Source organism: Pantherophis guttatus, chromosome 8 (assembly GCF_059756535.1).
Source record: "Pantherophis guttatus breed Tessera chromosome 8, ASM5975653v1, whole genome shotgun sequence".
Taxonomy (NCBI): Eukaryota; Metazoa; Chordata; class Lepidosauria; order Squamata; family Colubridae; genus Pantherophis; species Pantherophis guttatus.
The window spans coordinates 79,046,547-79,073,506 of record NC_142070.1 but is presented as its reverse complement, the minus strand read 5'-3'; the positions used below and the strand labels follow the sequence as shown (position 1 = coordinate 79,073,506).

The following is a 26,960-nucleotide window of genomic DNA, read 5'->3' as shown; positions in this document are numbered from 1 at the left end:
TCTGCAGAGATGGATAGATTGACATTAACAATAAAAGATAAAGGAGATACAGAGTATTAGTCAACATGGGATAGCTTTTACCAGTGGTTAGATACAAGAGGTAGAAGTTAGAAGATTACTGTTCTGTGTATGTAAAACATGATAAGTATGCCAGTATAATTAATATAAGCACAAGTTAATACAACTATAATTATTGTTATAATTACTATATATATTATTATTACTGCTACTATATCTGTTTTTTCGGTAAAATGGAATGCCTGGACAATATACTGTTTTCAAAATACTTACCGTATTTTTCGGAGTATAAGACGCACATTAATTTTTGGGGAGGAAAATAAGAAAAAAGAAATTGTGCCTCTGCCTACCAGCATCCATCGGTATTCATCTGGCTAGTGTCCTGTCAGTGTGTGAGAGAGTTGAGGGCTGTTTGGAAACTGAAATGGTATTTGCTGTGTGAGCAACAAGGAAGGAGACAGCAAGGAGACTGGGCATGGCTTAGGTCTACAGCTCTGAGTCTGTGCTGAACTAGTCTAAACTTGTCTGCTGCTCAAAACTGAAACTCCTCTCCTCTGCTTGTGTTTTGCTTCGGAAAACCTGCTTTTGGTATTATATATTTTACTTCATCTGTTATATTATATATAAAGAGAAGTTACTGAATCCTGCTGAATCAGTTACTTGTGTGTGCTTTCTGAATGTGATTGCTGCTGCAAACTGACACGTCCTTGCAGCAAATAGCAATCAGCCAGGTCAGCTTCAGCACATTATTGCAGCGTGATTCAGCACGAGCAGCTGATTGGAGGGTGGATGGCCTTCATGAATACCCCCAATCAGCTGTTCCAGGCTGCAAGGATTGCCACAGACCATCGCCGCCTCGTGTTTTTGGCTACATTCGGTGTATAAGACGCACCCAAATTTTAGGGGGGGGAAGTGTGTCTTATACTCAGAAAAATATGGTATATATAAATAAAAAATATATTTAAAAGATAAACAAACAAATGTCCCTTTGAACGAGGACATTCTCCGGCTGAAAGATCACCTCTGCAATTCGGGAACCGTCTCCACGTTGTGGGCATAGACATCTAATCCAGACAAAGCCACTTTCTCCACTGCGTCGAGATCCCCTCGGAAGTCCGGCGTTAAGCATTCCACCAGAATGTTGGGATTCCTGCAAAGCAAGGAAAGTGTGTAAACATGCCCAAGAGTCGAGAAGACCGCTTCGAGGAATCTCTTTTCAAAAATAGGGAGAGGTTTTGCGTTCCGTGTATTCGTATTTCCCCATACCTTTCCTTTAAGTGCGAGACGGTCTTTGCAAAGTGTTCAGCACCTCCATCGGAAAGATCTGCAAAGATGATTCTCAAGTTATTTCCCACAAATTGTTGTGATCTAGGCTTCCTGAGTGATTAAAACATACCAATAGTCCCAAAAACCTCTTTTACTGCAACAGCTGTGAATTACGTTCATTCACAGCTGAGTCCCAATTAGCTGCAAAAAGTTCTTTGGGAGAAGTCCTTCGGGATAATCACCAACCTTTATCTCCCTTGACACCCTGCCAAAGACCTACTTGGCAAAGCCACACGGAGTACAGAATCAAACAGAAATGCCGACTGGAAACAGAATTTACAATGTTGCTTTCCTGCAAAGGGCCCACGTCCCTTTGCTCCTCTTTTAAGCCTTATGGGAGGGACCAATCATCTCCAGGCCTTACTCCCGAGTCGTCCCTTTAGTTTTAACTGTTCTTGCCTTCTGGCAGCTCTGCGCATACATGAACTAGGAACAGGCTCCTCCTGTTCTTCTGCCTCTCTAATGTCCGACTCTGGAGGCTCCGGAGTCCGCGCATAACTCCCAGATGGCCCTGGCCCCATCTCTGCCTCCGACGCAGAGCCCTCTTCTGAGCCTTCCCCAGACTCCAGGACTGGCCCATGTTCCTCCCCAGCCTCCTCACTGTCCGACGCCGCTGCCACAGGCTGGTGGCAGACCACAACACGAAGAGCCAATACAGATTTTTAGGAAGATCTGAGGAATTTTGTCGTGCGAGAATAATTTGTGCAATCAAAAGCAACCAAGATGGAAATGGGGTCTAAGTAACAACATCGGCTACATAACGAACTATAAACAGCTAGACCTTGACTTAAGAACGGTTCGTTCGAAATTACAACTGAAAAAAAATGACTTTCATGACCGTTTTTCATACTTAAGACCGTTGCAACATCCCCGTGGTCACGTGATCAAAATTCAGACACCTGGCAACTGACTCATATTTATGACAGTTGTAGCATCCCGGGGTCACATGATCCTCTTTTGCAACCATCTGACAAGCAGTCAATGGGGAAGCCAGATTCACTTAACAACCATGTGACTAACTTAACAACTGCAGTAATTCACTTAACAACGGTGGCAAGAACGATGTTTATGTTTACATCTTTTGTAAAACGGGGAAAAGTCAATTGACAAAATGTCTCCCTTAGCCAGAGAAACCTTGGGCTCAGGGGTGAAATGCTTCCGGTTCGGACCGGATTGCCTGATCCGGTAGCGATGGAGGCGGGTGGTTCGGAGAACCGGTAGCAAAAATCCCTGCCCGCCCCCCCCCCCCCCGCCCAGCTGAGCCGCACAATCATCAGAGGCTTTTTTTTTTTTTTTACTTTTAAATTTTTTCTACAACCTCTTCGGCCGAAAAAATGCTTTTAAAAGTAAAAAAAAAAAAAGCCTCTGATGATCACGCGGCTCAGCTGGGATCGTCAAATGCTTTTAAAAGCCTCTGACGATCCCAGCTGAGTTGCCTGATCGGCAGAGGCTTTTAAAAGAAAAAAAGGCAACTCAGCTGGGATCGTCAGAGCCTTTTGAAAGCATTTTTTTACAACCTTTTAAAAAAATGGTTTTAAAAGTAAAAAAAAAAAATTGGCCATGCCCACCCGGTCACATTACCCCCCACCCCACCAAGCCACGTCCACAGAATCGGTAGTAACAAATTTTAGATTTCACCACTGCTTGGGCTCAATTATTGTCATAAATCGAGGACTACCGGCATAATACTGTTGTGTTTTCTCTCCGGCCAAGAAACACAACTTACCATCCCTGTCTACGGAGGTCAACACAACATAATCAAGTCCCCACTCTGCAATTGCTTTTGCCGTGTTATACGGTTCCTCGGGGTCCAACGAAGGAGGACTTCTTGACGTCTTCACCGAGCAGAAGCGACAGCCTCTCGTGCACGTGTCTCCCATTAGCTAAAATAGAAAAGAGATGAGGGTGTTTTTTTTTCCCCATCTAAAAAAAAAACATTTTTCAAATTATTTGAACAGCCTGCGTGGCCAACTGCGAACGATGAAATACCTCCATACCAGATGGCATCGAGACCAGAGGTATTAAATCTCTGACTTCAAGAACGAGAAAGACAAATTTGGCAATGGGGACTGTCAAAACTGGCAAGATGGCAGATGGGGCCTGGTGTCACTGTCCTAAGCTATAGGTAATCCTTTTTTTTTTTTTTTATTGAAAAAGTTTTCAATTACAATTTTTTGCCCCTTTCCCCCCCCTCCTCCCTAACCCCCCCTCACCACCCCACCACCCCTGTGACTTCTTCAAAAAAAAAACCTGATACATAACAGATTTTATAATATTTTACCATCCCCTTACTCCCTCCTCCAAATACTGACCCTTACTTCTAATGATATTAATATTATTACTTCCCCCTCTTACCATGCACTTCAAAATAACGTTCTATTATAACACTATATAATAACTTCTGATTTAACACAGTAATATTATAACTCCCAATTTAGCAATAATCTGCCCTTTTTTTCCTCCTCCCCCATACTTATGTCTATATATTAATATAACATTTCAAAACAACCTTCCACTTTAGAACTATATAATAAATCCTACTTTAACATTTAATCTTTTGTGTATATTAATATGACATTTCAAAGCAGCCTTCCCCATGAATTCTAGTTTTACAACTAGAACTGTAAGTGCATTTAGTGACCGTTCGGAGTTATGACAGTGGGGAAAAAAAAAGACTTATGACCATTTTTCACACTTACAACCTCTGCAACACACCTCTGGTCACATGATCGAAATTCAGACGCTTGGCAGCTGACAAGAGATTTATGACAGTTGCAGTATCCCGCGGGGGCGGGGGACAGGAGTCACCTGATCACCTTTTAGGACTTTCTGACAAAGTCAACAGGGAAGCTACTAACCTAACAATTGCAGTGATTCACTTAACAAGAAAATTCGTAAGGTGGGTGAAATTCACCGAATGGTCAAAATTCACTCAACCACTGCCTCACTTGTTAAACCGGTACAGGGTTTCCTTGCTCGAGCACAGGGGGTGGGTGGACTAGAAGACCTCCAAGGTCCCTTCCAACTCTTGTTATTCGGTATAGAAATGTTGGGCTCAATATGGTCATAAGCCGAGGATGTGGACTTCCCATTCTGAATGGACCTTCAGAGGTTGGTGATGCAACTTACCATGATCGTGGCTGTGGCAGTCGCATATTCTCCTCCTCCCCAGCATTCGCCAATGTTGGGACACCTGGCCTCCTCACACACCTATGGTTAAGGACACCTCGATTAGCAGTAGAAAAAGAGCTTAGTTTTATTTCTTTGGAAAAGTTAATATTCTAGCTCTCTCTGTTTCTCCCATGCAGCTTATATGAAGCTTTCTCTCCTCTACTGTTGGGTTCCCTAGTTGGGTCATGAAACATCTGCAAGAAAACCACCAAGGTCATAGACCACCAAGGACCAAACAATCCTCCTCCTCCTCCCCTGCTCCTTCTCTACTCTGCAAACCCTACTCCCTTTTAGCACTGATGATGTTACTTAGTTGGGTCATGAAACGTGTTGTGACCCCGACTCCCAAGCCTGTCCTAACAGAGGAAGAGGACTCAGACAGTGATGGGGAGGAACTGACAAGGCCTCCCTCTCCAGGACCCTCCTCCTCTCTGGCAACGCCTCAGGTTCCATCCGAAGGCCAGGAGGAACAGCCTGGGATGTGCCAGGAGGAAGGCATATCGGAGCACCAATTGATAGGGAGTGAGGAGGATGAATCCTGGCTTGATCCCAGGCAGCGTCGGAGGGAGAAGCGTGCGCAGCAATGGAAGAGGCGTGGGAGGGCCAGAGATTGAGCTGAGTCACGAAGCCACGCCCCACCAGGAATAAAAATGGGGTGGGATTGCTCTTCAGGCTTTGGGAGGGACAAAGTTAAACCCTGCAAGTCACATCGTGATCTCTGAAATTCGGCTTGGATATATTTTGGACTGAACATTGACTAAACTCTTGTCTCATGGATAATTTGTTGCTCCTGGAACGGACTGAAGATAAGTCCTCTTCTGTTTTATGGGAGTGAAAACGGTCTTGGCAGGCATTTGGCAGTTTGCTGCCAAAACCTTGGTCTGCCAAGAATTCTAATCTGTTTACCTAATAAAATATTGGCAGGCGTGCTTGGTATTACGTTTGCCTGTGTGAGGAGGGGGGACAGAACAAAACGTCTGCAAGACAACCACCAAGTTCAGAGAGCACCAAGGACCCCATAGTCTTTCTCTCTACAAACCACACTCCCTTCTAGCACTGATGATGTTACCTAGTAGGGTCATGAAACGTCTGCAGGAAAACCATCAAGCTCAGAGAGCACCACTACCAAACAATCCTCTTCCTTCTCCTCCTCCTTCCCTGCTCCTCCTCCACTCGGCAAACCCTACTCCCTTCTAGCACTGATGATGTTACCTACTCAGGTGATGAGACGCCTGCAAAAAAACCACCAAGCTCAGAGAACACCACAGTTCAGCCCCGAGTTACAAATATCCTCTTCTATTGAAACCTCCAACTGTCAAGAGTTGCGTCCCTTTCTGGATCAGGACTCCCTACACACAGTCACTCATGCCCTCGTCACCTCCCGCCTGGACTATTGTAATGCTCTCTACATGGGGCTCCCCTTGAGGAGCAGCCGGAGGCTCCAACTGGCGCAGAGTGCGGCCGCGCGGGTGGTTATGGGAGCAACATGGCGCTCCCGTGTGACACCTCTCCTGCGCGAGCTGCACTGGCTCCCGGTGGTCTTCCGTGTGCGCTTCAAGGTTTTGGTTACCACCTTTAAAGCGCTCCATGGCTTAGGACCTGGTTATTTACGGGACCACCTACTACCACAAACAGCCTCCCACCGGCCGATACGCTCTCATAGAGAGGGGCTCCTCCGGGTGCCGTCAGCCAAGCAGTGTCGACTGGCGGCCCCCAGGGGGAGGGTCTTCTCTGTGGGGGCACCCACTATCTGGAACGAGCTCCCCCCGGAGATACAGAGGATCCCGGATCTGCGCACTTTCCGCCATGCTCTTAAGACCCTCCTATTCCAGCAAGCCGGCCTGGCCTAATTTTCTCCCCTTTCTTTTTAATTTTTTAAACTGAAATTTTAATTTGTTTTAAATTATTGGGATTTTTAATTGTCTTGGGCTAAATTATTTAATCTGGTTTTAAATTGTTTCTAACTTTTGTATTTCTGTATTTCATCCTGTGCCTGTTCACCGCCCTAAGTCCTTCGGGAGTAGGGCGGTATATAAATTTAATAAAACAAAACATAAACAAACATATCTTAGGCGGCCTGCAGATCCTTTTGCAAAAACAGAAAGTGCTTGAAATGGCCACAGCGAACTAAGAAATAAGCTAAAGAAGTTAACCGAAAGTGGAAATGGAGGGGAAACCTGTTGCTAACTTTTCGCGAATAACTTAAAATGGATTTTTCGTTTAAATGTCTGAACGAGCGACGGCGGTTCTGTTATCTCCTTCACATTCGGCCCGATCACATCTCCTTTATATATGAAGAAAAATAAAAATTTTCAAACCGGAAAAGTGTTGGTACTGGCACTATACCGTATGCAGATTTAAATGGCGTAACGTGTTCTTCAGTTTATTATAATTTTTTCCAACGGGGATCTGAGTTTTCAACCAGGGAGGAAGCCGTAACCTAAAAATAAAAGCTTGTTTTAGTTCACCAATTATCTCAGACTGGAAATTTTTGGGTTTTGTCTTTCCGTATCCATCCTGTTTTGTAAGTCCACCGTTCACGTTCTCACAGTCTTGAATTACTCAGCAGGACACTTCAAACTAATCCATCTAGCAACTGATGTGGAATTTTAAGCTTTTTTTTTTTTTGCTGATTATTTTTTTTACATAGGTAGTCCTCAATTGAGGCAAAATTTCTGTTGTTAAGCGAGACAGTTGGTAAGTGGGGTTTGTCCCATTTTACGACCTTTCTTGCCACAGTTGCTAAGTGAATCACTGCAGTTGTTAAGTTAGTAACATGGGCTGTTAAGTAAATCTGGCTTCGCTTGTTAAAAGGTAAAGGTTCCCCTCGCACATATGTGCTAGTCGTTCCTGACTCTAGGGGGCGGTGCTCATCTCCGTTTCAAAGCCGAAGAGCCAGCGCTGTCCGAAGACGTCTCCGTGGTCATGTGGCTGGCATGACTAAACGTCAAAGGCGCACGGAACGCTGTTCCCTTCCCACCAAAGGTGGTCCCTATTTTTCTACTTGCATTTTTTACGTGCTTTCGTACTGCTAGGTTGGCAGAAGCTGGGATGGGAGCTCACTCCGTTACGTGGCGCTAGGGATTCAAACTGCTGAACTGCCGACCTTTCGATCGACAACCTCAGCGTCTAAGCCACTGAGCCACTGCATTCCAATCGCTTGTTAGGAGGTCCCAAAAGCTCATCACATGACCCTGGGATGCTGTAACTGTCATGAGTCAGTTGCAAAATAATCTGAATTTTGATCACATGTCCATTGAGCTGCTGCGATAGTCATAAGGGTGAAAAACAATCATGTCACTTTTTTGCAATTCCATTGCAACTTCAAACGGTCACTAAATAAACGGTTGTAAGCCGAGGACTACAAAACAACAGAGAGGAATCCAAAATATGTGATAGATTTCTTAAGGCTTCTGCAGGTTCATGACACCAATCCAATGGCAGCATTTTATTCTACAGTAGTGGCCAAAATTGTGGAAATCTTTTGGGAAAAAGTGTATTTTCTAAAAGTAGCTAAAAACACCACTTTTTTTTCCGAGTAGTACCATAACATTATATATCAATGGAAAGATAATTTAATCAAGAATGTAATGCAATAACTTTTATGAAGGATTTGCTATTAGAAAAGCAGTTACAGGATAAAGAAGAAAAGGGAAACACGTAGAAAAAAAACGAGATTTACAAAAATTATCACCATAGAAAAAATGAGATAAGACAAAAATGATCCCCATGTCAGTTAATCCTTAGTTGGGTAACCTTTAGCATGAATGACAACCTCACAACGTCTTCCCATGGAGTGAACCAAGTCTTTGAGTTCTGCAGCTGTTATCACGTGAAACCAAGATTGAAGGTTTGCTCCTATTAACTGGGTTTTATTGCTGGGTCGCTTCTGACTAACAGGTTTCATTAGTCGGTTCCAAAGATTTTCAATTGGCTGTTCCCAGGTCATTCCAGCAGTGGAATAGGATTATCTTGAAACTCCAAAAAAATTAAAAAGTGGTGTTATTAGCCATCAAACCTCAAAAATACACTTTCCCCAAAAGGTTTCCACAATTTTGGCCGCTGCTGTACATTAATTCCAGTATTATTTATTTCTACATTTATTCTAGTGTGCACCATCCAGATTGCCCTGATAAAAAACACTTACTCTCCCTCGGTATAACTGACAACAGGAGGAGAGCCTGTGGCTTAGAGGTTAATACATTTACCTAATATGCAACTAGTCTGAGTTCGAATCCCAGAAAGGGTATGGCTAGCTGATGAGAGCTAAATAGCTGGAAATAGATCTGTACTAGTCTCCCTTTATTTATTTGTCGGTAAAACATAAATTCAACATTTTATTCCACAGTTTTTAAAGTACAGTATATATGTTCTCCTACTTTTCCATATATCAACTGAGCCCCAGATTTCGGCTGCTAAGTAAGATATTTGTAAAGTGACTTTTATCCCATTTTTACGACCTTCCTAGCCACAGTTGTTTAACCCAATCATTGCAGCTCTTAAGTCAGTAAGGCGGTTGTTAAGTGAATCCATCTTCCCCATTGACACTGCTTGTCGGAAGTTTGTAAGGGATGATAACATGACCCCTGGATAGTGCAACCGTCATAAATGTGGAACATCTGAATTTTGATCACATGATCCCGGGGATGCTGAAAGGGTCATAAGTGTGAAAAACGGTTATAAGTCACATTTTTCAGTGCTGTTGTAACATTGAAGAGCCACTAAATGAACTGTCGTAAGTGGAGAACAATTTTTATTATGCTTTTTACAGGGATTCCATTTTATGTTAAGTAGACGAGGTGCCAAAGCACTTTGTATGCCATTCAGATGAGGAAGGTTTTATTTCATTCTGCTAAAACAGAGGCGGGGAACGACAGCCTCTCTATGACTTGTGGACTTCAACTCCCAGAAGCCCCCAAGTCATAAAACGACCATCGTTTGTTCCCCAATCCTGGGCCAAAAGGATGAACCAAATGAAACCAAATGAAACACCCAACAACAGGCTAACATGGGTTTGAATTGGTTACAACAAACGAGACTGAATATTTCTCCATACCTTTCTCCTTTCTGACGCTTTAAATTGCCTTTATATTCTGCCCACTTGGTTTTGTCTGAAAGTTCTCCAGATATAAAATCTTTCAAATCAGGTCCCTCTTGAAAATGTCCCATCTGGGCTTCCGGCAGCAAATTTGAACTTGACGTTCTCAATTGGTTTCCAATCACCTGGGGGGAGGGGCGGGAAATATATATATATATATATATCATTGCTTTGCAAACGTGATATAAATTTCAAATTTCAAACCTTTATTTTCATTACAATGTACAATGAGATTGGTTGAGCTCCCTCAGTGCTCACCACAATACAACTCACAGCGAAGACAGAAATTCCCTAACCCAATAAATCGTATTAACAAAACACAGTGTGAACAATGTAGGCAGGTAATCCTCGACTTACGACCACAATTGAGCCCAAAATGTATGCTGCTGAGTGTTGTCATGCCCCCTTCGGGAGCCTGAATCGGCAGAAGAGGAAGAGATGGAACTGGAGCCCACGGAGATCGAGGGGGCGGCTTCGTTGGCTTTGGAGGAATATCGGGAGGAGCAGGACGAGTCAGGCCAGGGCCTTTCAGGATTGGGACGGCTTGTAGACAGGGAGGAAGGGGGAGGACAGGATGACCAAGAGAAACTAAGCAGTGAACATGAGAGACAGAGCTCGGGCGATGAGCAAGGACTGCCTCCTCCTGATCCCCGAGCACGGAGAGTGGAGAGAAGGCGAGAACAGCGCAGACTACTCGGGAAGAGAGTGCTCCACCCCTCTTCACAAGGCACACCTGGGGATAAGGAGGCACTGCGGGGAGGGGCATTTTTCAGGAACAAATACTGAATTCATGGAGTATTGAGTGCAGTTGTCGATGTTGGCCGTTTCCTGGACTTCTTGCTTTATTTCTTGTTTCCTGGATTAACTGTTCCTCTGCTTCCTGGACTAATTGACTTATTCCCTTGCTCTGTTGGATTTCTTGCTTTGCAGCTGTTGTGCTCAAAGCGTTGTGCTGGATTACTTGCAGCCAGAGGCTGCTGGAGGGTTTTGTGTGTGTATGTGTATTTGTGTGTGTGATCACTTTGCTTTGGGACTTGCCAGAAACGTGGGAGCATTTGGGGGAAAATTGGAGCAATAAAGCAGTGGTGAAATGTAAAATTTGTTACTACCGGTTCTGTGGGCGTGACTTGTGGGGGGGGTAATGTGACTGGATGGGCGTGGCCAACTTTTTTTTTTTTTACTTTTAAAAGCATTTTTTCCACAACCTTAAGAGGTTGCAGAAAAAAATGCTTTTAAAAGCCTCTGACGATCAGGCAACTCAGCTGGGATCGTCAGAGGCTTTTAAAAGCATTTTTTTAAAAAACTCTTAAGGTTGTAAAAAAAACCTCTTAAGGTTGGAAAAAAAAGCCTCTGATGATCACGCGGCTCAGCTGGGATCGTCAGAGGCTTTTAAAAGAATTTTTTTTTTTACAACCTGTAGAAAAAATGCTTTTAAAAGCCTCTGACGATCCCAGCTGAGCTGCGCAATCATCAGAGGCTTTTTTTTTTTTTTACTTTTAAAAGCATTTTTTTCGGCCGAAGAGGTTATAGAAAAAATGCTTTTAAAAGTTAAAAAAAAAGCCTCTGATGATCGCGCGGCTCAGCTGGGCATGGGGGGGGTGTGTGCAGGGATTTTTGCTACCGGTTCTCCGAACCACCCGCCATCGCTACCGGATCGGGTGATCCAGTCCAAACCGGGAGCATTTCACCCCTGCAATAAAGGAGCTGTTTGAACTATCAGCTGACTGTGCTGCCTCTGTGCCGTGCCCCGGGTCATCACAGTTGTTAAGTGAACTCTGCCTCATCTTACGACTTTTCTTGCCACTTTTAGTTAAGCGACTTACTCTACTTGTTAAAGTAGTAACACCCTTGAGAAGTGAATCTGGCTTCCCCATTGACTTGGCTTGTCAGAAGGTCGCAAAAGAGATCATGCAAACCTCGGTTACACTGCGACCGTCATAAATTTGAACCAATTGTCCAGCATCTGAATGTAATTCACATGACCATGGGGATGCTGCAATGGTCATAAGTGTGAAAAACAATCAGAAGTCACTTTTTTCAGTGACGGGGTAACTTTGAATGGTCACTAAACGAAGAGTTGTAAGTCGAAGACTACTGTATAGCATTTTTCAACACCGGACAGTAGCTTTAAGAAGAAAATTAACTTTAAAAGCTTCACTCAAATAATTAGAATTGATCGCCATTGCTGGTTATACCGAAATATTTCTTCTTTTCCTAGCCGCATGTCAGGGACAACAGGTAGCCCTCGACTTACGACAGTTCGTTTAGTGACCATTCAAAGTCACAACGGAACTGAAAAATGTGAACTGCGACCGTTTTTCACACTTATGACCACTGCAGCATCTTCACGGTCACGTAATAGAAAATTCAGAGGCTGGTTCATACTTACGACCGCTGTGGTGTCCCAAGGTCATGTCATCCCCTTTTTGCCACCTCTTTGTCGCAAGAAAAGTCCATGGGGAAGTTAGGTTCACTTAAAAACCGCAGGCACTAACTTAACAAACTGCAGTGATTCACTTAACAACCGCGGCAAGGAAAGTCGTAAAATGGGGCAAAACCCACTTAACAACTGTTGGGCTCCATTGTGGTCATAGATCGAGGACTACCTGTATTTAGCTTGCCAATGCTTGCTTGGATTTTTTTTCCTGCCCTGGGATCTCCTGGTGGTGCCCCATCCACCTGTAATCCACAATTAGATGCTATTACGCTTTCCAGATCAACCCAGGTCGCCTCCTCGGTGCTGGATTTCCACCAAGGGCGACCGGACAGCCTTTCCTACCTCGCAGGGACGTTGTGCGGCCAAGGATTCAGGGCCAGCAGCCCCGAAACGGGGGAAATGGGGCAAAAAGAGCGGCCTCTCACCGGTTTGCCCTCCGCTACCAGCCTCGTGAGGCTCCTCGGGGCGAGGGCAGCGCAGGGGAGGCCGCTACCGAGCAGCCACATGTCGGTTGTCCTCTCGCCGCCACACCGGCACCGTCTCCGGGCCGAAGTCCCCTCTAATGGGCAACCTCGGCGCTCGGCTAGTTTCCCTTTCCGCTCGGCGATCGACTGATCGCGCCTGCGCGAAGGCCTTTGACCTCCCTCCTCCGGGCGTCGTCGTCGTCGTCGTCATCAAGTCGCGACTGCGCCGTTTAAAAGCGTGATGACGCAAGACGCATTTCCTTTCCTCTTTCCTGTCAACGCGAAAGGTGAGCCGCGCCGGTTTTATTTTCCCCCTGCCGATCTTTAGGCAGGAGAATCCGCCTCCATCCGCCAAGTCGGTCCCACCGGATTACTTCTAACGCTCCGGGCCAGGCCCGGACGGGATCCCCCCCTAAGAGGGAGGGTACTTTTCGGGTTGGGGTCGGCGCGGTTTCGGAGAGGAACCCCCAGAAATAATCCTCCCCCCCCCCCAAATACTCGCACCGGTGGCCTGGAGAGGGGCGCGCGCGCCTGGTGTTCATCTGCGCTTGCGCGACAATTCCAAGTGACTTGAATGGGCACGTTTTCTGGTTTAGAGGACGTTGTTGTGTGAACTAGGCCTGTTTATATCTCTAGCGTTGCTTTAATGTCGGCTAAATGCTAGTCAAAGCATTGATGTAGCTCAGGGGTGTCCCATCATGGCCACTTTTTAAGACTTGTGGACTTCAATTCCCAGAATCCCCCAGCTAAACTGATGATAAGTGCATGCAGTAGAAATCCTTAGGAGCAATGAATGGCAACATTGATACAGATTAACAGTGGGACCTTGTAGGTCATCTAGTCCAACCCCAATCAGGAGACCCTACACCATTTCTGACAGATGGCAGTCCAATCTCTTCTTGAAAGCCTCCAGGGATGAAGCTCCCACAACTTCTGAATATCAGAATAATAACAGATTAACAGAGTTGGAAGGGACCTTGTAGGTCATCTAGTCCAGCCCCCTGCCTAAGCAGGAGACCCTACGCCATTTCTGACAGAGGGCAGTCCAATCTCTTCTTGAAAGCCTCCAGGGATGAAGCTCCCACAACTTCTGAAGGCAACTTCTGTTCCATGGGTTGATTGTTCTCACTGTCCAAAAATTCCTCCTTATTTCCAGGTTGAATCTCTCCTTGATCAGCTTCCATCCATTATTCCTTGTCTGGCCTTCGGGTGCTTTGGAGAATAGCTTGACCCCCTTCCTCTCTGTTGGAACGGTTATATGTTATTTTATTGAGCCATAAGATCCAAAAGCTTTTCACCACTCTCCTCTGCCTTTAATCACAGTTAATTGTTTCATCCCATCAAAGAATTATAGTTGCTGTCCAAAAATTTAAGAACTTCAATGTATGCATATTGTTTGTGCATTAGAACTTCAATTGTGTATGTTCACTATTAGAACAGAATTCATGACTGAAATGTGCTTTACAAGGATAAGTAAGACCCAATTTGATTAAAATCATAAAAGTGTGTGTTTTTCCTAGCAATTCAGTATTACCAGTTTTCCTTTCACTAAGAGGGAGATTTAAAGAAACAGAAGGATTTAAAACGGTGATAGAGTTTAACATTGTAGATCATCTTTGGGATCAGCGGTCAAGAAAAGTGTAGGGGGTAGGACAATTTTATAAAAATGATATTGACATAAAATATATTAAGCATCCACCATGCAGCGGTGCAATCTGGCTTTAAATTTTGTTTTTCAAAATTCTGTACATAATAGAACTCCCTATGCTACTAGCCTCGAAATTCTTGGTTTGGATAACTTGGAACTGCATTGCATGCAGTCAGACTTAGGTATTGCATTCAAAATTGTACATAGTAATGCTTTACCTGTAAATGACTTTTTTTTGTTTTAATCGCAATAATACGTGTGCGAATAACCGCTTTAAACTCAACGTAAATCGTTCTGAACTTGACTGTAAAAAATGCAATTTTTGTAATAGAGCTGTCAACGTCTGGCATGCTCTACCTGATCCAGTTGTCTCAGCTACATATTTTAACACTTTTAGTCACAAATTGACTTCCGTGGACCTCACTTCATACTTAAGAGGTCCGTAGAGGGGGCGTGCATAAGTGCACTAACATTGTCCCTGTCATTGTATTTTTATATTATTCCTGTTTGCATTTCTGTTTGACAAATTACAATAAATAAATAAATGCTGTTGAAATTTTGTTGCTGTTTTTTAAAAAGGGGATTCTCTAAACTTTCCATTTTGTCTTTTTTTTTTAATTAGATTAAAAATGAAGACCATTCTTAGTAACCAAACAGTTGACATTCCTGAGAAAGGTAAGGATGTAACACTCCTAAAACTCTTTTCTTTAAAAAAAATAATAATAAATAAGCATCTGACTTATTATTTGGATATTTATGTTGTCTGAATATTTTACCGAAGCTTTTTTTTTTTTTTTTTTCCTCTTTCCAGTCGACATTATCCTGAAGGGGCGGACAGTTACTGTCAAAGGTCCCAGAGGAATTTTGAAAAGGGACTTCAACCACATCAATGTGGAACTCTCTCTTTTGGGGAAAAAACGCAAGAAGGTGAGAATGTCTCGGTGTTACGTCATTTTTCCAGATTTCCGATCACCTCTTAGCAGGGTGGATAAAAATCAATGATTTTTTTAAAAAAAAAATCAAAAAAATCAGATTTTTTTTATTTAAATTGGATTTTTTTGATTTTTATTGAATTTATTTTAATAAAAAACTTTTAGGGTAAAAATCCGTCGTAAGATAGTTTTCTATTTAAGATACATAAATAATTTAGTTTATTCAGCATGAAATGGAGCTTAGTTATGTAGCATGAGGCTGTATATTCTGCAACACTGGGATTATCGGTGAGTCAACAGTGGGTCAAAGGAGTAGCAGAGATGCCAGTTGCTCTTTAAAAATTATGATTTAAATCGAGTTGATTTAAATCAAGCCTTTTTACTAGTGATTTAAATCGTGATTTAAATTGTGATTTAAATTACCTCGATTTAAATCAAATCCACCCTGCCTCTTAGATTAATTCCCAATTTATTGTGGTTGTGTGTCTAGAAGATGAGATTAGGAGATGTTGACTTGACTTGATAGTGAGCAAAGTTGCGCTGTTTCAAATCCATGTGGATCATTGTGTTGTCATAAATTCTGAAGACCTGAGATAGCTTTCATTGCATCTCAAATGCCAGCTGTTTTCCTGCTTGCTACTTGTTTTATGTATATTTTGTTTTGCGTAATGCTTCTGTGTTTTTCACAGACCACGATCCCCTCTGAGTGCCCAAATATTTCTACAGGTAGTCCTCGACTTAAACGACCACAATTGAGCCCAAAATTTCTGTGGCTAAGTGGAGACGTTTGTTAAGTGAGTTTTGTCCCATTTTACGACTTTCCTTGCTGCAGTCGTTCAGGGAATCACGGCGGTTGTTAAGTTAGTAACACAGTTGTTAAGTGAATCTGACTTTGCTTGTCAGATTCTAGGTGATAACGTCCCTAGGACACTGCAGTTGTCATAAACTCATGCCAGTTGGCACGTATGCCAATTTTTATCATAAAATCAGGGATACTAATAAGTGTGAAAAAATTGTCATAACTCTCTTTTCAATGCTGCTGTAACTTTGAATAATCACTAAACAAACTGTTTTAAGTCTAGGACTACCTGTATTATATACCTATTCTACTAAGGTTTCTGAAACTATTGGCCGCCATCCTTCGTGCTATGTATTTAACCCATCATAGCTCAAATATAAATCAAGTTTAGAGTTACAGGTTGAACACCCAGACCTGAAAGAGAAAAAGCTCCAGGCACAATTTAGTGAAACCTGACATGTTCTGTGGACTTTTAGTGCATATGGAAATGGTATATCAATTAATCCTTTTTAGTGTATGATGGATGATTCCTGAACATTCCTTCCTAGGAATGCCTGTGATATTGATGGAATGGAATGGAAAAGAATGAAGAATAGAATAGAGTAGAGATAGGGTAGGGTAGGGTAGAGGTAGAGGTAGAGTAGGGTAGAGTAGAGTAGAGTTGGGTAGGGTAGAGTAGAGTAGAATAGAGTACGGTAGAGTAGATTAGAATAGGGTAAGGTAGAGTAGAGTAGAATAGAAAAAGAAAAAGAAACAGTTGGAAGATGCCTTGGAGGTGTGTGAACTGAGTGTGTAAATGTAACATTGGCAAATCGTTGGAAGCAATTGCTATAGTTGCAGTGGCTTGATAAGTCAATGCAGTGTCGGAAATTGCTGCCGTCCGACAGCTGGTTGAACTGATCTATACATTGCACATCTATTTGTGAGCTGTACAGCAGTCCTCTCGTTCTCGTGCGCAGTTTGGAGAAAGATGTGTTGTATTTTGTGAAGCCAAACCTTCGGTTTACTGAAATGGGTCGCGTTTTTTGCATGGTTGGGGCACGAGAGACGGTCTACAACTGGAAATCTTTTTGTTAACAAAACATACATTTGGGTGTGTGGATCAAAGTGACTCTCAATCCAGGAAGGTACAGTTCTGGGGCGTGTTGGTGATATGGATTGTAGGGAACCACTCTGGCCTAGACCAGAGGTCCCCAGCCCCCCGGTCCGTGGACGGGCACCGGTCCGTGGCATGCCAGCATCGAGGCTGCACAAACAAGCGAAGCCCCATCCACAGGATGCAGGCAGCACACAAAACCACACTACCGGTCTCCATGGAATTGGTCTTTGGTGCCCAAAAGCTTGAGGGCTGCTGGCCTAGACTTCCAAATCAGAATTTGGTCAGTTGCAGCTTCGCTGTCAGAATTCAGTCAACAACAAAAGTTTACATTTTAGGAGATCTCTGTCAATCCCCTTTTGTTTCCACACAGTTTTATCTTTCTGCATAAGTTGAGAGTAGAGTCCACCCCGGATGTTTCTTTTAAGTAGCGGAAAGAACCTTTGGAAACTTATTTGGTTGAAATTGGAATAAAGATACATTATACAATCCTAAGAATAGTTTGGAATCTATTTGGTTGAAATTGGAATAAAGATACATTATACAATCCTAAGAATAGTTTGGAATCTATTTGGTTGAAATTGGAATAAAGATACATTATACAATCCTAAGAATAGTTTGGAAACTATTTGGTTGAAATTGGAATAAAGATACATTATACAATCCTAAGAATAGTTTGGAATCTATTTGGTTGAAATTGGAATAAAGATACATTATGCAATCCTAAGAATAGTTTGGAATCTATTTGGTTGAAATTGGAATAAAGATACATTATACAATCCTAAGAATAGTTTGGAAACTATTTGGTTGAAATTGGAATAAAGATACATTATGCAATCCTAAGAATAGTTTGGAATCTATTTGGTTGAAATTGGAATAAAGATACATTATGCAATCCTAAGAATAGTTTGGAAACTATTTGGTTGAAATTGGAATAAAGATACATTATGCAATCCTAAGAATAGTTTGGAATCTATTTGGTTGAAATTGGAATAAAGATACATTATACAATCCTAAGAATAGTTTGGAATCTATTTGGTTGAAATTGGAATAAAGATACATTATACAATCCTAAGAATAGTTTGGAAACTATTTGGTTGAAATTGGAATAAAGATACATTATGCAATCCTAAGAATAGTTTGGAATCTATTTGGTTGAAATTGGAATAAAGATACATTATGCAATCCTAAGAATAGTTTGGAAACTATTTGGTTGAAATTGGAATAAAGATACATTATGCAATCCTAAGAATAGTTTAGAGACTATTTGGTTGAAATTGGAATAAAGATACATTATGCAATCCTAAGAATAGTTTAGAGACTATTTGGTTGAAATTGGAATAAAGATACATTATACAATCCTAAGAATAGTTTGGAATCTATTTGGTTGAAATTGGAATAAAGATACATTATGCAATCCTAAGAATAGTTTAGAGACTATTTGGTTGAAATTGGAATAAAGATACATTATACAATCCTAAGAATAGTTTGGAATCTATTTGGTTGAAATTGGAATAAAGATACATTATGCAATCCTAAGAATAGTTTTGTTAGGTACCGTTGAGTCAAATTTGATTCTTTGTGTGAGCTGTGTCATCTACAAGCTAATTATAATTACAGCTTCGTGTTATAATATCTTGGCTCGTTAGAAATATATAAAATAATTGCAGGCACAGAAAATTGTCAATTTAATGAAACGTTCCAGAATTGTAAACTTTTTCAGGGGGAAAAAAATGTTGACTGTACTTAACTGGAATTGCGATTAATTTTTCTGTTCTTTCAACCTTTTAGCTGCGTGTTGACAAATGGTGGGGTAACCGAAAGGAGCTGGCAACAGTTCGCACAATTTGCAGTCACGTGCAAAACATGATCAAGGGGGTTACCTTGGTAAGTTTCGTAAAACCGAGCTTTCAAACACAAAACGTTTGAACTAACCCTAACCCTTTCCAAATTCTACCAGCGCTATAGTGAAGATATACAACAACAGATTATCAGAGAAACATTCCACTTAGTATCAAAACGTGATGAAAATGTTTGTAATTTCTTAGAAGGAGGCTTATTAATAGGTGGATCTGACAACAAATTGATATATCGCCATTATGCTACATTGTACTTTGTTTTCTGCGTTGATTCTTCAGAAAGTGAACTTGGGATTCTAGATCTAATACAAGTTTTTGTAGAAACTTTAGACAAGTGTTTTGAGAATGTCTGTGAACTGGATTTAATTTTCCATGTGGATAAGGTTCATAATATCCTGGCTGAAATGGTGATGGGTGGAATGGTTTTGGAGACCAACATGAATGAAATAGTCACCCAAATTGATGCTCAAAATAAACTGGAAAAATCTGAGGCTGGTTTAGCAGGAGCCCCAGCCCGGGCTGTGTCAGCTGTAAAGAATATGAATCTTCCTGAGATCCCAAGAAATATTAATATTGGTGACATCAGTATAAAAGTGCCAAACTTGCCCTCTTTTAAATAATTTGTGCACTCCAGGTAAAAAATGAAAAATTACTAGCTGCTCACAAATGTTTACCAAACCAATGTTTTGTTAATTGAATAAAAGATCAGCATACTCCATAGAAATCTTCTGCAGTAAAACTGTGAAATTGTGTTTTGCTTAGTAAATTTAAAAGAAGTGGTTCTTTTGTGAATTCTAAATAATATTTCAATGTCCTTTTAAAATATATCAAATGTAAAATATATAATTTTCTGGAAAAGAATTCAGAATATTTATTTACTTTGTATAACCTCTTTTTGTATAGAGTTTAGTCTTAAACTCTATACTGTAACTAGTACAACAATCCTAATCATATTTCTTCGTCTGATGTGTTGCATGACAACATTCAACTGTTGTATTTTCTTTTGCTTTTTGAATAAATTATCATGAATTGTATTGGAAAAAAAAAAATGAGCAGCTGCTCATTTCGGATAAACTAGTGCAATCCTTCGGAATGGCGATTTCTTCGGATTGATTGGCTTGTCTAATTTCAGGGCTTTCGTTATAAGATGAGGTCTGTGTACGCCCACTTCCCCATCAACGTCGTTATTCAAGAAAGTGGCTCCCTGGTCGAGATCCGTAACTTCCTTGGGGAGAAATACATTCGACGAGTGCGCATGAGGCAAGGTAAGGAGCTTGTCAACCTCCACCTGAGTTAAAATGGGAGAAGAGAAAGAATTCCAGTACTTTGTGCTCAAGATCAGTGTTTCTCGAACTGGATGGCTGGGGAATTCTGGGAGTTGAAGTCCACACATCTTAAAAGAGCGGCCAAGTTTGAAAATGACTGCTTGAGATGAATCTCTTGAAATAGTCTGAAAAGTTGATAGATACGGATTTCATTAGTTTGACAAACAGGTTTTATTGTATGCCAGCCACAGACAGACAGACAGACAGACAGATGATAGAGATAGATAGATGATAGAGATAGATAGATGATAGAGATAGATAGATGATAGATAGAGATAGATAGATAGATAGATAGATAGATAGATAGATAGATAGATAGATAGATAGATAGATAGATAGATATAATGATACAATCACAGATGGTACTTGTGTATTTTATATATAAAATAGAGAACTTAAGTTCATTTTGAATTGTCGAATACAAAAAGACGCAGCCTCGTTGTGTCCTTGTGATGCATACTTCTCGTAGATATTTTTGTAATGCTTATTCTGGGTTTACTAGGAAGGGGAAAGTATTCTTAGTTTTGAAAGGCAAAATATAGTGAGTGCACTAATACTATATTTTTCTTAAATTAAAAATCATTTCCGTTGAATACTTTTTCATCTCTCTTTTTAGCGATAATCTTTTCTCAAATATTCTTTTGTCCTACTTCAGGTGTTAATTGTGCAGTGTCGCAAGCTCAGAAGGATGAATTGATCCTTGAAGGAAATGACATTGAATTGGTATCTAACTCAGGTACGTCTTTATAGTATGTTTTGCCCCATTGCTAAGTTTGTAGTATGTCATGCAAAGCATTTGGAAACAGTTTGTTTAAATAAATTGAAGATCAGGGAAATTCTTTCTTGTATTGTTATTCTTAACAGGTTTTGCTAATATTTCCATGCTATTTTTTTTTCTACTGTTAACCCTGCTTCATTTGGCTTTGCCATCTAATTTGATTTTATTGTAGCCTTAGCTTTTGTTAAATCAGTTGTTAAATCTGGAGGGTGTAATTATTTGATCATTCCAAACTAAATAGAGCCATCTTTTGTTTTTTTTTTTACAGCTGCCTTGATTCAGCAAGCCACAACTGTTAAGAATAAAGATATCAGAAAATTCTTGGATGGTATCTATGTCTCCGAGAAGGGAACAGTACAACAAGCCGATGAATAAAACCCGATAGTAAGTTAATGATATTCTTTTGTGTGTGTATGTGTGTAAGTCCATCTGCGCTACGTGAAATACAAATAAATAAAATGTCTTGGATTAAGTTTTGGCTGTTCAGAGCAGGGACAGTGGTACCAGTAAAGTGGGAAAATTTCAACTTTTCAGTGAATTTTCATTTCAACTCTTATCTCAGTCACTAACCCCTGAAATGCTATATGTTACTGGACCAATTCTGGGGATATTTGGATAATTTAGCAAGTAGAGATAGCTGTTCACCGAGTTGTAGCTTCCATTATAACGGATATACGATGGATGACTGGTTAATAGTCTGGGATGGGAGAAAGTGATAAGTTTTTGTGGTGTGGTGTATAATAAGACACCCTACTAATCAAGCATTTCTGTAAATTACAATTTGGGAAATAGTCCTAAACAGTAGAGCCTCAGGTCACGACCATAATTCCTTCCATAACTTTGGTCGCAAACCGATTTGGTCGTGACCCGAACCTAATTTTGGAAATTTGGCGGTTACAAAAAAATGGCACGGAAGGGGAAATCGGCTGTGGGGAAAAAAAATTGTGAATTTTTTGATCGGAACCCAATTTGGTCGTGGTCAGAAGCGTTCATGACCAAAGGTTCTACTGTATATCCCGTATGTTGGAACAGTGAAGTGTTGCTGGTAAAATTGCATTCACATTTTCTTCTTCAGCCCATCCAAAAAGTGAATAATTGAGAAAGATTATTTCTCAATTTATTGGCTTTAGACAATGAGGAAAGCATCATTAAGGCCATTTGAATTTGACCTGCTTGTTATTTGAGGAGGTATAGTCCCAATGCTAAGAATAGTTAATCAACTGCCTGGATATGGATAGGGTTTAGATCTACTTTTATAGATAGATATAGGTTGATTCAGAATAATTTATTTTAATTTAATTTTGATTTATATGCCGCCCTTCTCCGGAGACTCAGGGCGGCTTACAATGCATTAAGCAATAGCCTTCATACTTTTGTATATTTTATACAAAGTCAGCTTATTGCCCCCACAAACCGGGTCCTCATTTCACCTACCTTTGAAAGGATGGAAGGCTGAGTCAACCTTGAGCCTGGTGAGAATTGAACTCGCAGCAATTGCAGGCAGCTGGAAGCTAAATATTACCTTTAACAGTAGCATTAGTCTGCTGCGCCACTCAGGCTAATAATAGAGCTGGAAGGTCTTAGTTAGTTTACTTTATTGTCATTGCACATTGTACAACGAAATTAAATGCCATCTTCAGTGTACATTATAACTATAAAAATAAAAACACAACCTTCACAATCTATATAATTGAAATTGAAAACCCGATATTGCATTAATATTGCACTATACCATAGAATTCAATATGGTTCCTGCCCTGTGATAGAAGCTGTTTTTCAGCCTATTTTCCTTGTTTTTATTATCCTGTACCGTCTGCCAGATGGTAATAGTTCAAAAAAAAAAAAAAAAGGATGAGATCCAGGATGATGGATTTTTAAGGATGTTTTGAACTTCCTTAAGGCAGCAGGAGCTATAAAGCTCTTCCAAAGAGGGGAGAGGACAACCAATGATCCTCTGGGCAATGACGTTGACCCTGTGGAAGGCTGTCCTATCTGCCACTGTGCAATTGGCAAACCATACACAGGTGCAGTAAGTTAAAATACTCTCTATGGTGCAGCGGTAGAAGGTCAGCAGCAGTTTTTCATTCAGTTGTTTCCTGAGAAGTCTCAGGTAGTATAATCTCCGCTGGGCCCTTTTGACCAGTGCTGCAATGTGAGCGCCCCAGGTCAGCTCCTCTTCTTATCCAAACCTCTGCTCAGGATGGAAACCCTATCCCATTTCAGATAAATGGTTGTCCAACATCTTCTTAAAAACTTCCAGTGTTGGAGCATTCACAACTTCTGGTGGCAAGCGGTTCCACTGATTAATTGTTCTAACTGTCAAGAAATTTCTCCTTAGTTCTAGGTTGCTTCTCTCCCTGATTAGTTTCCATCCATTGCTGCTTGTGCTGGAGAAGAGGTTGACCCCCTCTTCTTTGTGGCAGGCCCCCAAATATTGGAACATTGCTATCACATCAACCCTAGTCCTTCTTTTCACTAGACTAGCCAAACCCATTTCTTGCAACAGTTCTTTATGTCAAGGGTGAAGATGAAGCTTTACTGAATTGAATTCAATTTATGATGACCATCGAAACATACCTTAATCGTTTTCTTGCCAATGTTTTTTTTGTGATTGCTGCCAGACTTTTTCACCTTTTCACTCTTGCCTATGGCCTCTTGATGGTTTTTTTTCCTATCCAACCACTGGCTATGTTCAGCTCTAATTGGCTTTTTGAGATTTGCCAAAGTTATGCCATTAACAATGTATTATTGCCACAGTATGATTAACGTACATCATACTGTTTAAGGTGAAGTAAAGAAAGACTTGTCTCCCCTGACACAAAACAGTAAATTTTGATTTGCACTGGAGATGATTGTTCAGCATTTGTAGTGATGAAGTGGATAAGTTCTCCTGCCCTTTTTTACTTTTAAAATATTTCCTAAAATCTTTTAAAATGCAAGTATTTTAAGAAATCTAGAATATCCAATAATCCCATCGGTCGATTTGTCTGCCGATATGTATTCACTTCACAGACTGATGCTATCAGGTGGTTTTTCATTGGTTTGCCTTTATTTAACAAAATGGAAAAAATTAACTTATTTAATTTTACAATGAGGGGAAAAGAGCAAAAGGTAAAACACGCATATGTAAGAGCTGCAAATACATCTATAAAATATTACACCACAGTACTCTTTATCACATTAGCTTGAACATGTTTGTCAGAGAATGGAAGTAAAGTTATTTTCTTAGCATTCTGCTTCAATAATAAAACTTTTTTTTTTTAATGGTTTTAGGTCCTGAAATGGCAATCTGGGGACATAACACATCTAGCAGTTGGAAGTTTTCTATTTGAACTGAAGAGTCTCAGATTGTTTTGAGAAAATAAAACCATAAACTTTCAATATCCTGTATTTTGTGATTATGGAATAACTCAAGTTAATTTTGAGAATGGACTGCTCAGTTGCCCATTACAACACAAACATGGTAAGATAAATATCTTTGGGCTGAATTGTAAGCCTTCTCAAGTTTTTCATACACTTTAGGAGTTACATGTGAGAGTCTCGCACGATAAGACAGTGGAATAACGTTTATCTTTCTTTAGTCCATTTGAAATCTGGAATTGGTTGGTTTAACTCAAATCATGAGATAGTTCAAGTCTTTTTACAAAACTTCACTTGTTTCTTATTTTGGAAACTGAATTAAAAGCTACAATCTCACCATTTAACTTCATTACCTGATTGGGGGGATGGGGGATAGGGACAAAATGGGAAGCGAGCATTAGTGATAGATATTATACATGCTGGTATTTGACCATCTTGGATTGCAAAAAATGAAAGTATATCATAAAAGTTCCATCTCTAAACCACAGCACACATACACACGGGAGAATTATACTTGAGAAATGCGAAGACATTTCTTTAAAAGTGCACACTGCATTTTAAACTGAACGACCTGATTCTCTCAATATACCCAACAGAAACATTCGGTTGAATTCTAATTAAAATAATAAACGGACGTGCATACTTTTTAATAGTTCGCTTTCAGATGGAGATGTGCAGCAAGATGTCCAGTAGGTTAAATAGCTTTCGATTGGACGGTTGTATAATCTGTAGAGGCTGAAGAAACTGAATAAAGCTAATTGACTGGACACCAATTTTCTCTGTAGTAAGCAGCCAAAAATGTCTACCGTGGGGAATAAGAATGTAGAGTGGCTCTTGTGTCAGAATCCTGAATTTGGCATTCTGATTATAAGTTTTTTGCTGAACAATAATAAAGAGTATTTCCGCTAATTTTTCTGATCCTCGTTGATAAACGGACAAAGAAAATGATTTCTATATCCGGCTCAGAACTTTCTTAGGTTTAGTTTCCACAGAAACGCCGAAGTGCTGGAAGTATTTTGACCAATCCCGCCTCCTTTTCTTCTGCTTCTGGAAAACAACAACGCTTAGGAGCATTATTAGGGTAGCCAAAAGGCAGCATCCGAGGAATATTAGAGGCTTTTCCTGAAGGACAAGTAGGCAGAACGTGCAGGACGTCGTTTCCGTTCGCTGCCCGCATTTACTCGTGGGATCGACGGGGAAACCGTTGTTGCAGATCAGCTGATTGTAGAACTGGACGGAGGCTTTGGCTTGGAATTCGGAGGTAAAGAAGCCGATTTTGGGTTTGCCTACTTCATCCGTTAGCTTGAATCCAAAATAGCCTTTGAGGTTGACTTTGTCGATGTGGTACGCTGAAAAGGACAAGCAACCTCAGGTTAATTCTTTATTTCTGCACGAACCGAAAAGCCATTCTATGGTATTTGGGGATTAAAAAATTGAATTTAAACTCATTTAAGCTCGTTTCCCCCCCCCCCCAAAAAAAGGAACAGCCTTCCCTGGATTTCTGCAGTTTTTTTAAAAAAAAGTATTTTGTTGGTATTACTAATAATACAATTAACATTTTTTTCTAGAAGCTTTCAAAAATGACCTCATTCGTTATGAGTTCTTGTCACGCTACATAGATTACTTTGGGGCAGAAGCATTTCTGTCTCAAGAAGATTACTGCTTTATTTATGGTCTCTAAAAATAATTCTTACCGTCTCCCGCTTGTCATTTCATCATTTCTTCCTTCTCCTCGAATAATAGTTGCGTACAGATAATTACAACAGTTTGTTTAATGACCGTTCAAAGTTCAATGAAGTTGAACTTAAGCAAGTTCAAAGTTACAAAGGCTCTGAAAAAAATGACTTATGACCACTACAGCATCCCCATGGTCATGTCATCAAAATTCAAAAGCCTTGGCAACTGACTTGTTTAGGACAGTTGCAGTCATATGATCTCCTTTTGTGACCTGATAAGCAAAGTCAATGGGGAAGCCAGATTCGCTTAACAACTTAAGCGTTACTAACTTAACAGCGGCAGTGATTCACTTAACAACTGTGGCAAGAAAAGGTGGTAAAATGGGGCTTTAGGACCTGAAGTGTAAAGAGCAGTCGAACATACTACTGTTGTGTGAAGCACACATGTGCGAACGAATCCTTTGCTCCCGTTTTAGACCTTGTAGGAGGGAAGCCATGTTAATCTAGCAGCCAAAAATCGGGAGGCTGAATATTTTTTTGAATCTATTACAATTGAAGTCATTAACTGAATCCCAGAGGCAGGGATTCAGCCAGGGCCCTCAGAACCTCCAGAAGCTCCCATAAGTGAAGAGGAAGAAGAGGAGGAGCCTCTTCTCGATGCACAGACACGCAGAGCTGCAAAAAGGCAGGAGTGGCTCCTCAGGAGGAGGTCTCCTCGAGAGTAAAGCTTGGGGCTAATTGGCCACTCCCTTAGCCTATTTAAGGAGGAACACCGACTGAAGCAATTTGCAGGGAACAACTTGTTCACTCTCCTTCCTGCCTTGATCTTAGTTCTTTGCAAATTGCTTCTGGGCTTTCTGCCAATCATACTAAGATTAAGATTATTTATTCTTTGGATTTTTATAGGCTAAGAAAGTTAATTAACAGCCTTTGTTTAGACAAAAAACCTTATTTAATTTAGTAAACTAAGGTT

The 26,960-nt window shown here is 40.8% G+C and overlaps 3 protein-coding genes and 1 pseudogene across 3 annotated transcripts in view; 2 read left to right on the top strand and 2 right to left on the bottom strand.

Moving 5' to 3' along the window:
* LIAS (lipoic acid synthetase) overlaps nucleotides 1–12,737 on the bottom strand; it is an 18,890-nt gene extending 6,153 nt beyond the window's left edge. The window contains exons 1-7 of the mRNA XM_034424823.3: nucleotides 12,476–12,737; nucleotides 9,572–9,738; nucleotides 6,862–6,955; nucleotides 4,474–4,554; nucleotides 3,071–3,227; nucleotides 1,285–1,342; nucleotides 1,040–1,168 (exon numbers count right to left, since the gene is read on the bottom strand). Of these exons, the coding sequence (XP_034280714.2) occupies nucleotides 1,040–1,168; nucleotides 1,285–1,342; nucleotides 3,071–3,227; nucleotides 4,474–4,554; nucleotides 6,862–6,955; nucleotides 9,572–9,738; nucleotides 12,476–12,556 (767 nt within the window). The 5' untranslated portion in view covers nucleotides 12,557–12,737. The remainder of the gene's footprint in view (nucleotides 1–1,039; nucleotides 1,169–1,284; nucleotides 1,343–3,070; nucleotides 3,228–4,473; nucleotides 4,555–6,861; nucleotides 6,956–9,571; nucleotides 9,739–12,475) is intronic.
* Nucleotides 12,713–24,332, top strand: RPL9 (ribosomal protein L9). The gene is made up of 8 exons (XM_060694861.2): nucleotides 12,713–12,801; nucleotides 14,785–14,837; nucleotides 14,974–15,089; nucleotides 18,781–18,876; nucleotides 19,981–20,113; nucleotides 20,829–20,909; nucleotides 21,220–21,335; nucleotides 24,225–24,332. The coding sequence occupies exons 2-7, from the start codon at nucleotides 14,792–14,794 to the stop codon at nucleotides 21,324–21,326; spliced, it is 579 nt and encodes a 192-aa protein (XP_060550844.2). The 5' UTR covers nucleotides 12,713–12,801; nucleotides 14,785–14,791; the 3' UTR covers nucleotides 21,327–21,335; nucleotides 24,225–24,332.
* LOC117658160 (AP-3 complex subunit sigma-1 pseudogene) lies at nucleotides 18,890–19,572 on the top strand (annotated as a pseudogene).
* Nucleotides 23,982–26,960, bottom strand: part of KLB (klotho beta) — a 19,794-nt gene continuing 16,815 nt past the window's right edge. The window contains exon 5 of the mRNA XM_034424821.3: nucleotides 23,982–25,660. Within this exon, the coding sequence (XP_034280712.2) occupies nucleotides 25,263–25,660 (398 nt within the window). The 3' untranslated portion in view covers nucleotides 23,982–25,262. The remainder of the gene's footprint in view (nucleotides 25,661–26,960) is intronic.

Excerpts from the sequence above, each read along its gene's own strand:
- RPL9 (XM_060694861.2), top strand. The coding sequence starts at position 14,792 with ATGAAGACCATTCTTAGTAACCAAACAGTTGACATTCCTGAGAAAG. Across the intron at positions 20,114-20,828 it reads ACGAGTGCGCATGAGGCAAG|GTGTTAATTGTGCAGTGTCG; the intron begins GTAAGGAGCTTG and ends GTCCTACTTCAG. Across the intron at positions 20,910-21,219 it reads TGAATTGGTATCTAACTCAG|CTGCCTTGATTCAGCAAGCC; the intron begins GTACGTCTTTAT and ends TTTTTTTTACAG.